We start from the raw sequence: 12,936 nt of genomic DNA on the forward strand, positions 1-12,936 counted from the left end.
ATGTATAACCAACATTTGAAGCTAAATGAGAGAGGTTTATATTTCATCCCAACTTGATTCCGGGTAAGAGTACTTTGTGTTCTAAATTTCAAACCATTACCCAGGCAAACACAGAGTAATAACAGGAGAAATGACTGAAAATAAATTTAAGTCTACCACATATGATAATCATGCAGCTACCACTGAGATTCAAACCCTAATGTTTTAAATTAACTATTACGGCTAATTTTAACAAACAGTTTTAATATGGATATACAACATCAGTTGCCATACTATGGAAATTGTGCTTTTTCTTCTTAATTATTTTATTTTTTAAAATACAAATATAAAAAAAATGGGAATAAAAAATTTAATTCTTTTAATTTTAAAAATAGTTGTCCTTAAAATGAAAACTAAAGGACTGCTAACAGATGAAACAAAAAGTGAGAGTTAATAGAACTTCTCCACATTTAAGAATCAGTACGTTTGCAAGTACATAGCCTCAATTATCTATGCTTGGCATGAAGGCCCCGTTATGATACTGTCTGGCATACTGGTGTTAAGTTATCGCAGCTAATAGTTTGCAATAAATATATTCAAATCATTAAGTTACCATTAAAATCTCTTTTGCATTTAAAAACATTGCTGCAGTATAAACCATTTATCAATAAGTTCTTACATTTAAAAAAAAAAAAAAAAAAGGATGTCAGACTATTTCAAGTAATCTTTTAATTAAAAGTATTTACATTTTTTTTTTGCTAATAGTTATAATTTCAACATAATAAAGTATATTTCTTTTCAAAATAAAGATAGTGACATATCTATTTATTTCTTCTGCAATTAAGATTTGTTAACGGTATAAAAGAAAAACTCAATAAATAAAACAACAAATATAACATAAGAGGCTGTAAATAACCTGCGATACTGTGATAGCCAAAAAAAAGGTGTTCTAAATAGTTAAAGAAAGTTTAAAATTTAGTTTTTAAGCTTTAATTTAGTGCAACAATGAATTATTAATGGGTATGACCACCGTGTCAATCAATTAAATCTGTATATCCCTGAACAAGTGTGTGGCCCGTTATAACAATTATGTTATCATGTCCAACTACAGTAACATTTCAAAACAAGAAAGCTTTAAATTGGTTGTTTCATTAGTAAAGAAAGGTATTTGAAATTCCCTTTTTTTAGGCAATTAAACAAAACAAACTATAAACACACTTTTACAATCTACAAACACACACATAGTGTCAAGTGGTGATTACACTTTCTTCTTGTGGAGATTTTAAGAAATGTCTAGAATTGAATTAAATTCACTCCCGCCGATGTTAAAAAACAAACTTACTGCTTGTTTTAATCAGAGAGACACAAGGTGAACTCTATGCCATGCGTATTTTTGTTTGTAAACTCATAACCTTTTCCAAGTCATAAATAACGAACAATTCCAGATTCATATTAAATAGCATAGTTGACAACATCTTGGACTAACAAAATATTTTTTAGTAACTGAATGACTATTACAACAAATTAATACAATTGTTGAGAGTAAAATGCAGGTATTAATGTACAGTGTCACAACTTAAAAACAACTGATATATATAAAAAAAGAGCAATGATAGTTTAGAATGTAATCAATGAAATCATGATGCTGACATCTAGTGTGACGATGCTGGCAATGTGCCGTTACAACAACTAATAAATAAATAACAACAATTATAACAAAGAATTAATATGACCCATATAGACAGTAGTAATTAAAATTGTCTTTTTCTGATGAGGTTTTGAAAAAAAAAAAACAACAACCAAGTAAACAAGACGCTGATATTCTAATGATCAAACTTGAATGCATATGTCTGTTGAACTCAATGCTATGACTGGTAGAGCAGATACTGTTTGAGTGAAGTGGGGATGGGTAAGGAGTGTGTATCTTGTAGCCTGTGTTTTCCTAGCTGTGCTCGTATTGTTCTTCGACATATATCCATTAGTGGCAACGGCTCAGCTGGGGATAAGAAAAAAAATAGAATTAATGAAACAATGCATTTTATAAACATTGATGGAAATAAAGCATTTGATGTTTTAAAGTTGACTTATATTTAAAGCTATATCTTGAAATAGGCCAGTGCAAAGTTTTACTGTCTTTAAAAAAAAATCATGAATCTAGAATTCTGCAATTTAGTATTCTAAGCTAGTCTGTCAAAATTACTAAGCCAAAGAACTCCAAAAAAAAAATATCTTCATCTTTATTTAGTGCATAATAATGATTGGAGTGATTGGAGAATGGCTATAAAACTATTTAAAGAAAGATTAAAAAAATAGAATAAATAAACAAATATGTAATTGTCTATATATGCACTAATCAATGTAAAGAAAAGTATGATGTAATTAAAGAAAACAATTTAAAAAAAAACTAGTAGTTTACAAGACCTATAATGAATACAGAAATATACAAGAATTAAAGCACCAATTTAAGCAAAGAATGTGACTAAATGGAATTTAAGAAAAAGCGTATCCACCAATATTAACTACAAAATAAAAGAAAATTACTTTAATTCTCAAAACTAAAAATGTAAAGTTAGATTTAATTCTCATCTAATAAGATATATTCTTTGAGCATCACCATCAATTAAAATAATTGTGAAAACTAATTATAAGCCTTGAAAAAGATGTTAAGTTAAACTATGTTTTGCCAAGATGTAGAACTTACACTGATAATTATTCTTCATAGCTGTATCACTTTGAACATCAGCCTGTTTTAGTTTTCTTTTTAAAATATTCTTTTAGTAATTTATGATTGATAATTAATTGCCTGATGTTTTTGTTGTACATCTAATATATTACTATTACTATGGATTCTAAAAATTCAAAATTATATTTAAAAAAAAATAATAAACACAAAATATTGTACATCTTATATCTTAAGTAAATTACAAACATTCTTTCAAAGAAGATTTTGTTACATGCTATGCATATCCATAATGTTGGCAATTTGAAGCTAACAGCTAAACTCACTTAACTACAGTGATCCCTTAATTTATCACAGGAGATGCATTATAGAACCACACATGATAATCAAAATCCACATAGACAGTAGAAACTGTATTTAAGCATTATACATTATATTAAGGCTTTATAACCTAGGTACTGTACTGTACATACGTACTGTAGACAAATACAGTAATACAGAACAATAAAGTAAGAAATCTCTCGCCTCTGTACAAAGCCTATATAGATCAGGTGCTATGATACAAACCAAGCAAGCTATCAATCATGTGTTGTTTACAATTGTGGGTAGGCGCAAAGTGTCTCATGTTAGAATTATTTTCATACATTTAGGGATTTTTTCATATAAAAAAAAAGTTTTCTGCTGATCGAATTTCACAGAAAATCTGTGAAAAACCAGATCCGACGAATTATTTTTCCTATGTATTTCTTGTGAAAAACCTGCTAAAAAAACAAAGCTGCAAAAGTGGAAGCACAAAGTTGTGAGGGATCATTGTATATATCTAATAATCTGAGATCAAAAGATATTTAACTTTACTGATTAATCACTATACATAGTTAAAAAACAAAGACAACAGACTATTCAAGGTAATTTAATCACTTAGCTAATTTGTTTCTATTGTAGAAATTTAAAAAAAAAATGTTAACTTACGATCTAGACCTCCAATGTACTTCATGGTGATTTCACAATGACCCCATACTGCACTTACAATGGGGTAGAGTTTCTTGCCTTTAAGCCCACGAAAAGCAACACCTAAATATTGTCCATCCACCACAAAACTTAATGTTCCTTCATCCATATCTAAGACGACTAGAAAACTGTCAGGTACAACAAAGTTCTCGTCAGAGTTTAGTAATGTTGGGTATGTGACTCCTGGTGTATTTTTCATATCGTGGTAGAGTTTGTTCCTACCCAGATCCCAACCCCAGGAGTCTTTATTACTGCCAACCAGACTTTGATATCCAACACAGTGTAAAGGAGCGTCACTAGTAGCTACACCAACAACAGCATGAGTTCCTCGTTGGCGAGTACTCCAGAAGATTTCCCACACATGAAGCCCCCTGGTGTATCCAAATCTGCCTCGGATGCAGTCTGTGCTCTGGGCAACAGGATGCCTGTGAAAGGTCATTTGGTCATCATCTTTAACAAATATATTTAATGATCGATCATCAGCATTCCAAGCATGCTTGATCTGAACCTCACGAGAGGATGGAGGCATGTCTAGTAAGGCGTCGAGCCGACTAGGTTTATGAAAATCTGGGTTGTAAGCAGGTTCACGATTTATGGCTTTATATGTTGGCTCCCTAGCGCTGGAGATGGTCTTGATTCCCCCTGAGACTTTCTGCCCCATGTTCATCCTTTGCTCTCGTAGTCCCCCTATGTTTGATACTAGTGTCTGAACACACACGTACATTCAACAAAGAGGAATGAATATCTCAAACGTTTGAATTGAAAATTCTGATGAATCATAAAGCCAAGCTACAAGCCTATTAAATGCAAGATTTTTTTTATTGATCCAGAACCTGTTTTGTTTTAAAAACACAATTTTATAAGGAGAAAGAAGGCATGTATCCAACGTCATATGCAGTTGTTGTAAAAACTTAAATATCACCCATGTCTTGGGTAATATTACCATTGATGTCAGTATTCACAAAAGTATTTAAGAGAATAATAATGAGAACCACTACAAAACTTAGTGGTATTGAATTGCTGTCTCTGGCTTCCTGGTCTTCATTGCAAATGCTTTTCCCCTCTCCATTCATTTGTGCGTCTGATTTGTATGTCCAAAGCTAGTAAACATTCTGAAATGCAAAGTGACACCTTTATATGAAGAAGATTAAAATTTCAAATTAATGTTTAAACATTTGGAACAATATTCTGAGTATTATACACACTAAGTTGTTGATATATGTATGTACATATATAAAGGCAGCACTAGAGACCACACTTTAATATATTTTTTAAGTGAATTAAATATGGCAAAATAAGGAAAGCACTGACAGGGGAATGAACCATGCACCTTCCTAACACCCTTCGACAACTCCACCTAGCAAACAAACAACTGGACCATCCAGTTTGTATATTTGTATAATGAAAATGGCATATAAGATGTACTTGTTCATGGCTATTGGGGAAAAGGAAAAAGATCAACTAGCCATCTACCACTCAATGTTGTGTTGATTGCTGAAGAGGACATTTTGGCTTGTTTCAGTGTTTGAAACAATTAACAAAAACTTTATGGTAGATTGAAATCTTTAAATGATAATGAAATGACAACATTTATATTTTCCAGTACTAAAGAGTGGGTTAAGTTTATATCTTATGTATGGTGTATCATATTACTGTAGCATAAATGGATCAATGTGTAAGTAATTGTTAAAAATGGATAAAATGAAATAATTATTTGGTCAAAAGGATCATGATTCTGTTCATAGAAACTAATCCTGCTTGGATGCTATTCCTATAAACTACAAAATAATAATAATAATAATCAATCACAATTGCATTACACAATCCTCCCCCTCCCCCCTGCTCAGACTTCTGTAACCTTCATCTGCAAGCCCCATCATTGCACTTAATTGAGAGATATCTACATTGTAGTTTGCCGGTCCTCAAGAGCAGTCCTGAGTCATGGCTCAGCAAGAAAGCAGAAAAAATTTAAACATAATGCTGACATTAACAACTCAAAAATATTTTATAATGCTATTAACGCAGTATCTCCCATACTCAGTGCTGATGGAAGCAAAGAAGAAATACTTGGTAACACAGAACTAATAGCAACTTTCCCTTTTGGGGGACATTTAAAAAAAAAAAAAACACTTAACCTAAGCACTGAGTGCTTCAGACCATTTGTTTAAAACATATTTCAAAGAATTTACAGATGAGTACAAAGACATGTACATAGGTTGAGGGGAAAATCTGATCAACAAAGAACAAAAAATTACAATGAAGAGAAAGAAAATAATTATAAAGATTTCTGTACTTAAAGTTAATACAACAGTTCAGCATTTTACTAAGGCATGCTGGCAGTGTAGTAATAAGCTTTAGCTTATCTTTCAAACTTCGGGACTCCAGCTAGAATTCCAGTAAGATTTGTAATTTAGAATTATAGGATCTCTCTAAGTCTTTCCAATCCTCAGTACCTGACATTGGTAGAATTGGGCGTTTTCTTTATAACCACCCCTCCTTTCTGATGAGAGGATAAAAGAGTACAGTGACTGTAACACAGGCAGATACATTTGGAATGGGGCAGGTAAACGTCTTGAGAGGAGGAGGGAAGAGCAGACCAGCACTTGTATATATGTGGAGAAATTACATAATTAATGCACATTTTTTTTTTAATTTAATCAAATTCTTAGTATGTTATGGCATCTATTGATATTTTAATACATTCTTATATATTATATCACCCCCTCTCTAATTAATAATTCTATCATTGATAAATCTAAAATGGGAAGATGAGGTGGTACCTAATTAAGCGTTTCCACTTTACTGCCTCTCTCTCAGCTTTTCAATCTGGATAGTAAAATATTGTTCCAATAGTTGTATAATTTTCCAGGTCATTAAATGTTTACACTCACACATCAATTTTTTGATAATTAGACACTTTAATTAACTTAATTTTACCTTCTAATAATGCATCTGAACAGCTGAGATGGCAAAAAATGGCTTGCCACTGCTGGGGGAGCTTAGTGCTCATAGAGACCCCTAGCTATCTAAGGAGAGCCCAAAGATACCTGAGGTTATGATTTTTTTTTAAAGTTAAGTACCCCTTTTAATCCTTGTGATCTATAGGGCAGATAATGTTAAGGAAATCTGTTTCTGCATAACTGACATTAGTTGGGGAAAGTAAAGTGGTTGATCAATGTGCTGACTACATGATGCCCTCGTTAACCATTGGCCATAGTAAAAGAGGTTAGGGTTTTGAAAAAAAATCACCCCACCCTTCAAAATTTCTGGATCCACAGCTAAGTCAATTAGTATTAGAGTGTTAACATGAAAATATTTCTTAACAGGTTTGTGTGAAGAACAACCTAGGAGACATATTATATCCTTTATGTCCATAAATACAGGATATTTTCAAACTAGACTAAAGGGAAAAGGCAGGCAAGATGTTTATAAACAAGTCATTGAATAAGATTATCCAGCCTAATATAATAGGAGTCCGACATTAAACGACTAGACATAAATTTATAATTTTCACTGTAAGTATTTATAGAATCAAATTAAGATGCTAGTAAAAATGAAATAATACTGCTAATACTGTATAGACTTTGGTTTTATCTATTGATGATACCAAACCATCTCGAATTCCTTTTTTTTTTTTAAATATAAAATATTTTTTTAGCTCTCTCAAAGTAATGAATCATCAAACAAATGAAAACATTAAAAAAGAAATATATATATATATATATCTTAATTAAAACTTTTTAAAGACTAAGACCCTAAGATGACTTAGTTGTACCTATTTATAAGCCACTCTATTAGACAAGGTCTATATCTAGATTTCTAGATCTAGATTCTTATTGTGAATCTGTATGATATGTGTATAGACTCTAGGTAATCATCATGTGACACTTATATACTTGCCTAGTTATAAGCCTAGTTTAGTAGTTACCCTTGCCTTCACTAGCACTAGAGTCTAGAGTCTACTATTATTATTATAATATGACTATACTATCTAAAGAGTAAAGAGCCACTAGATGTCAGAATATCTAGAATGTCTATGACTCTATGTACTCTATGACAATAATTAGAGATCTATTTCTAGATAATCAATCTAGATTCTAGATCTATAGACTTTTTTTTATAGTCAATATATACATAGATTATAGTTATAGATCTAGATCTAAATTCTAGGACTAAGAATCTTCAATATGATGAAAGTGTATGGCAAATTGCTTTTGACAGTTTTGACAAAATTCTATTTAGATCTATATATATATATATATATTAAATATATATAATATATATATATATTATATATACTATATAGATCTAGTGAATCTAGTCTACTATAGATTAATAGATCTAGACTCTATACTCAGATTCTGATGAGTCAGATACTAAAATACAAGATAGATCACGTCTAGTAGATTAGAATCAAGATTAGAATAAATTCATAATCTTAAATCTAGAAAAAAAATCATCTAGAATGATAAGAATCTAGACTACACTATTCTAGACTATGACTAGAAAGACTAAAAGCTTCTCTAGAATATCTTTAGTCTTTAGTTTAAATATAAATAAATCTAGTCTAGAATATATCTAGACTGTACTTATCTAGACTAGATTCTAGCTTTTAACTTATTTTAACTCTCTTACTACTAACTACTCTTAGAATTTAGATCTATCTCATTTAATCATTAATGATTCATTACTCTTACACTGACTAGATCTAGACTCTAGTCAAATCTAGTCTAATACTCAAATATATTTATATATATTATATAGATCTACATATATATATATATATATAGATATAGATCTATACTAAACTAGTTACAAAACAAAACAGTCTTAGACTTAGAGTCTACCAAATAAGAAAAGAAAAAAAAAAAGAGGGAGTAAACGCCAAAGCTACTACATTTGTGACTGAAATCTCTTTGTTCAGTGTTAGGCTGGTCGTTGATAGCAGTCTTTGTAACGATTGTCGGGACAGTGTATGGCAACGATCGATATTTATGACTACACTAGACTAGGTCTAGATCTAGGTCTAAGAGTTTAGTGGATACAGAACTAAGAATCAAGATTTACAATTTAATATCAAAATATGGCAATAGACTATTTTATACACAGTGTTGACATTTCGAAATCTAGGCGACCGAACAATAACAAATGAAACCGACACTACAAAGCCGAAAAAAAAAAAAAACCAGCTGCGTCTTATCGTTTTTATTTTTTAAACTTAAAAGGTACGAATGTTTCTTGGTTTGTTACGACTCAAAAAAAAAAAACAACAAAAACATACTCTACCTTAGAAAGTCAGGGGATCTCGTTTGATCATAAAGTTGATTAAATTTTATTTGTCAGGTCAGCGTATGACAACTCAGTAGCCTAAGTTTACAATTTAATAATTGGGAACCTAACAGGGGGAGCAATCTTCGGTTGAATGACTCACAAACTGCTATCTAATTCTAACTGGAGGCCATTGTAGTTTTGAGAATATGGCCGCTTTCTAGTGTATCACGTGATCAGACTGGCTTTGTACGTCAGACGCAGTATTAGTCGAACCATCCATGGTCGAACGAGCTAATATTAATTTTTGAGACCTCCGGTTATTGATCGCTATAATCGAATAATAGTCTATTCTTATTAATTCTTTATGTATACATAAATCGTTTAGAATTTTTTTTTGAAGCATTAAAGGTGTAGATTCAGATCTACTTTTGACTTTTGTTAAAATTATCCCGCACTTTTTGTTTATCGTTTCGTATCTCTAGATCTAGATCTAGAATTATTTTAGATCAATATTAATATTAAATAATATTATATTGAGACTTACTAGAAAAAAAAAACACCTCGACCGCCGTTGTATTATCTTAAACTTAAAGCAGTATAGACTGTATTACTGTAAAGACCTAGTTATGCTGTTTTCATATCTGCAGTTATCTCTCAAGATTTAGAATCTAGATCTAGTGGTAGAATTTTAAACAAATCAAACAGAAACATAAAACTAAATTGCTAAAGATGCTATTTATTTGGTTAGAGCGTTAGACTGTTAGACCAGCCTGTTAGATTACGCGTTCTCTGTTTGGGACCGCTCAGCTCAAGAAAACATAAAAACACTCCATAAAAAAACAAGATATCTGTCTGTTTACTAGGCCTATTTAATTTGAACAAATTAATGAGACTTGACCAAGCATACTTTTTTTTCCTAGTCGCTTTTCCCAACCATTACTTTTGAAAAAATAACTTTGGGCCTATATCACTCAGTTTAAATTAATAGTAATAATAATCTTTATTGTCCTTTAAGAAGTTTGTCTTACAATTTGTGCATTAGCCTACACTAAACAAAACATTGCAACTATGAAAAACCATAATGTACATTCACACCTGACTCACTCATAATAATTAACATGTGAAAAGTTTATAGGCCTATCAGATTATTTCTATGTAATGATTTGATTGTCAGGGGAACAATGGAGTGTTTGTGTCTGTTTGTCTTTGCTATCGGTATCTTGTATCTCTTTTGTGATGGTAAAATCACAAAATTCTGACTCAAAGGGTGATTTTTTATTTCTAGAATCTGCTAAGCTTTTTTTTATGGATGTTTGTCTCAAACAGCTGCCCAAATGGGTTTTGTTTTTTGCCAATGACTTTACCAGCAGCTATTTAGGATTCTATTTAGTTTATTTATTTTTAGCGGCCCCCGAAAGGGGAAAAGACGCTATTAGATTTGTGTGAAATGTCTGTCCGTCTGTCCCGTTTAGATCTCGTAAACTAGAAAAGATAGTGAAATTCGGACATCACAATATTTTAGACCATTCAAAGTTCTGATGCAACGGCTACTTTTTTTTTCTGAAAGCGAAAAATCTAATTTTTTAAATCCCTTATGCAAGTAGTTTTTAAAGAGAAAAAGCTAATTAGTATGCATTATAAATTAGACCTAATTTAAAACGAATAGTAATCTTGTAAACTGCATTTTCTTAAATTTTTTTTATTGTAGAGTATAAATATTTTTTTTATAAGTATTCCAATAAGAGATCGAGTCTTTTCAAAACAATTACATCAATTATAAGACTTCATTTAGACCAGGAGAGGAGCGGTAAAGCGCTCGGCTTCCGAACCGAGCTAGCTAGGGTCTCGGGTTTGAATCCTGGTGAAGACTGGGATTTTCGGAATCCTTGGGCGCCTCTGAGTCCACCCAGCTCTAATGGGTACCTGACATTAGTTGGGGAAAAGTAAAGGCGGTTGGTCGTTGTGCTGGCTACATGACACCCTCGTTAACCGTAGGCCACAAAAACAGATGAACGTTACATCATCTGCCCTATAGACCACAAGGTCCGAAAGGGGAACTAGTTAGGCCAGGTTCACATCTAACTTTACATTCACTTGCACCTTTGATCTGCTGGACCATTGGGGCACCACACAAGATCTGTCAACCTTCTTTCTCCATTCTTATCTCTCATTTGTCATTGATATAATTTCATTCGTATGTTCTTTCTGAAAATATTGAAGCCTTCCTGGGTGGACCACTTCGGGGGCCGATTTTGAGTTTATGTTTCCACACAAACTGTCTTTGTAGCCTTGTTTTTTTTTTTTAATGTTCAGATTGCCATACCAGGCAGTGATATTGAAACTTAAAATATTGCAGATGTTAGCGTGATAAAACATAGCTAAGGCCTTTCACTAACATTAAACGAGCACAGTTTTCTCAGTAGTCGTAATCTTTGCTGCCCTTTTTTTTGCTGATGTATCCTTAAACTGCTTAATATACACATAATAAAAGTACTTACATACTTAAAATGCCCCCTCCAGACTCTTAATCGAATCTAAATCATCTTTGGTGCGCATTGCTGACTGGACAGAAGGACGGGAGGGGTGTGTGTGTGTGGGGAGGGGGGGGGGTTGTCGAGGTATCTTATTTTTCTAGGGGCAAAATAAAAAAAATATTTAAAAAAAACTTGTTTATGCAGTGTTGTTATAAGCCATATTCATATATGAATATTGATCAAGTAAAAATGACATTATTCGAAAGGTTCCTTTTGAGCAGACATTTTAATATGTACTCGGAAAAAAAACTCACCTTCTACCAGTTTTGAGTCATAACATGGTCGTACGATATTTCCAGATCGTCGAATTTTCGTTCTTTTGACGCATTGTGCACCCAAATAGTTCTGTTGCTACAAGCAGTAGAGATTCGATTAACAACAAAATAACCCTACGATGGTCACGCCAAATAAAGCATGGGCGTAGCCAGGATTTTTTTCGGGAGGGTTGGGGGGGGGGGCAAATTTGTTTTCTTTGCACAATCACCCACTCCATCACTTCTTTTGAAGTCTTGATCATATCGTGAATTAAATCAGCACCAGAAAATTTCAAAGCTAAGTTTAGATTATGACCTGCACAGCTAATTCTTATTCTAACATCATTGTTATAAGCAGACTTCATATTACTCCCATCTTCAGAAACAGATACAAAATTGTCTCTTAACAAGAAAAACATAAACATACTTTTAAAAATAAAAAACAAAGTAGTGCTGCTCAGTGGCGTCACTAGGGTGGGTGTCACCCGGTTCGGTAAGCTCAGGGTGTCACCCCCTCCCAAGGAAAAAAGTAATCTCCCCCCTTAAAAAACAAACAATTTTTTATTTGTTTCTTTATACTGAACAATAAAACTGTAAGCTAATTAATTGATTGGTTACACCCGATAATGGTTTTCAATTCTATTTTAAAATATGGTTTCTTTTTTTTTTTTTTTTGTTTTATCAAAAGTGATTACATACACTTAAACTGTACACTTACCGATTTGAGAAACATTGAGTTGAAAATTTATATTAGAGATTATTTAAGAGCTCCATAAAAGGAAAATTCTTTAAATTATACTCGTGTTTCTCAGCGGCTTCCGTAAAAAGGCAAATCAAGCATTATACATGTTTACGTCCTACGAAACAACAAAGGATGTTGATCAGTTTTGTAGATTTAAAAAAGTTTGATAACGTCCATCTGAAGTATTCTGGAAAGTAGCAAGAGAATAAAGCATCTAGCAACTATTTGTCCAGATTCAGCGACATGACTAAAGCAAATCAAGCTTTTGTGTCACAACAGACGCCGGAACTCTTCAACATCGAGACGGATATGAGATTATGGTTTATTCATAGTTAGTTATTTATGTCTATGGGTTTATCTTATCCACATTTCTCTTTTTTGCAGCCATCGACGATGTCATAGAAATACATTAAACAGGCTGCATTCGGGTTCCCATGGCGTAAACAAAACCGAATAGGATTTTGCAGA

General features: G+C 32.3%; 1 protein-coding gene across 2 annotated transcripts; it reads right to left on the reverse strand.

Moving 5' to 3' along the window:
• Positions 1-750: 750 nt before the first annotated feature.
• On the reverse strand, positions 751-9,159 carry LOC106057476 (SPRY domain-containing SOCS box protein 1-like). 2 transcript variants are annotated; one of them, XM_013214677.2, is made up of 3 exons: positions 8,954-9,159; positions 3,629-4,779; positions 751-1,975 (listed from the first exon to the last, which is right to left on the reverse strand). In XM_013214677.2, exons 2-3 carry the CDS (start codon positions 4,389-4,391, stop codon positions 1,845-1,847), a joined length of 894 nt encoding a protein of 297 aa, XP_013070131.1. In that variant the 5' UTR covers positions 4,392-4,779; positions 8,954-9,159; the 3' UTR covers positions 751-1,844. The 2 variants fall into 2 exon arrangements, with proteins under 2 accessions (XP_013070131.1, XP_055864112.1); XM_056008137.1 differs by lacking the exon at positions 8,954-9,159 and adding an exon at positions 6,448-7,246.
• Positions 9,160-12,936: the final 3,777 nt, after the last annotated feature.

This window comes from Biomphalaria glabrata, chromosome 13 (assembly GCF_947242115.1).
Source record: "Biomphalaria glabrata chromosome 13, xgBioGlab47.1, whole genome shotgun sequence".
Classification (NCBI taxonomy): Eukaryota; Metazoa; Mollusca; class Gastropoda; family Planorbidae; genus Biomphalaria; species Biomphalaria glabrata.

Bases quoted from the DNA above. Each gene is read 5' to 3' on its own strand.
- LOC106057476 (XM_013214677.2), bottom strand. From the start codon at position 4,391: ATGTACGTGTGTGTTCAGACACTAGTATCAAACATAGGGGGACTACGA. The intron at 1,976-3,628 runs GTAAGTTAACAT...TCTTATCCCCAG, and splicing joins GTACATTGGAGGTCTAGATC to CTGAGCCGTTGCCACTAATG.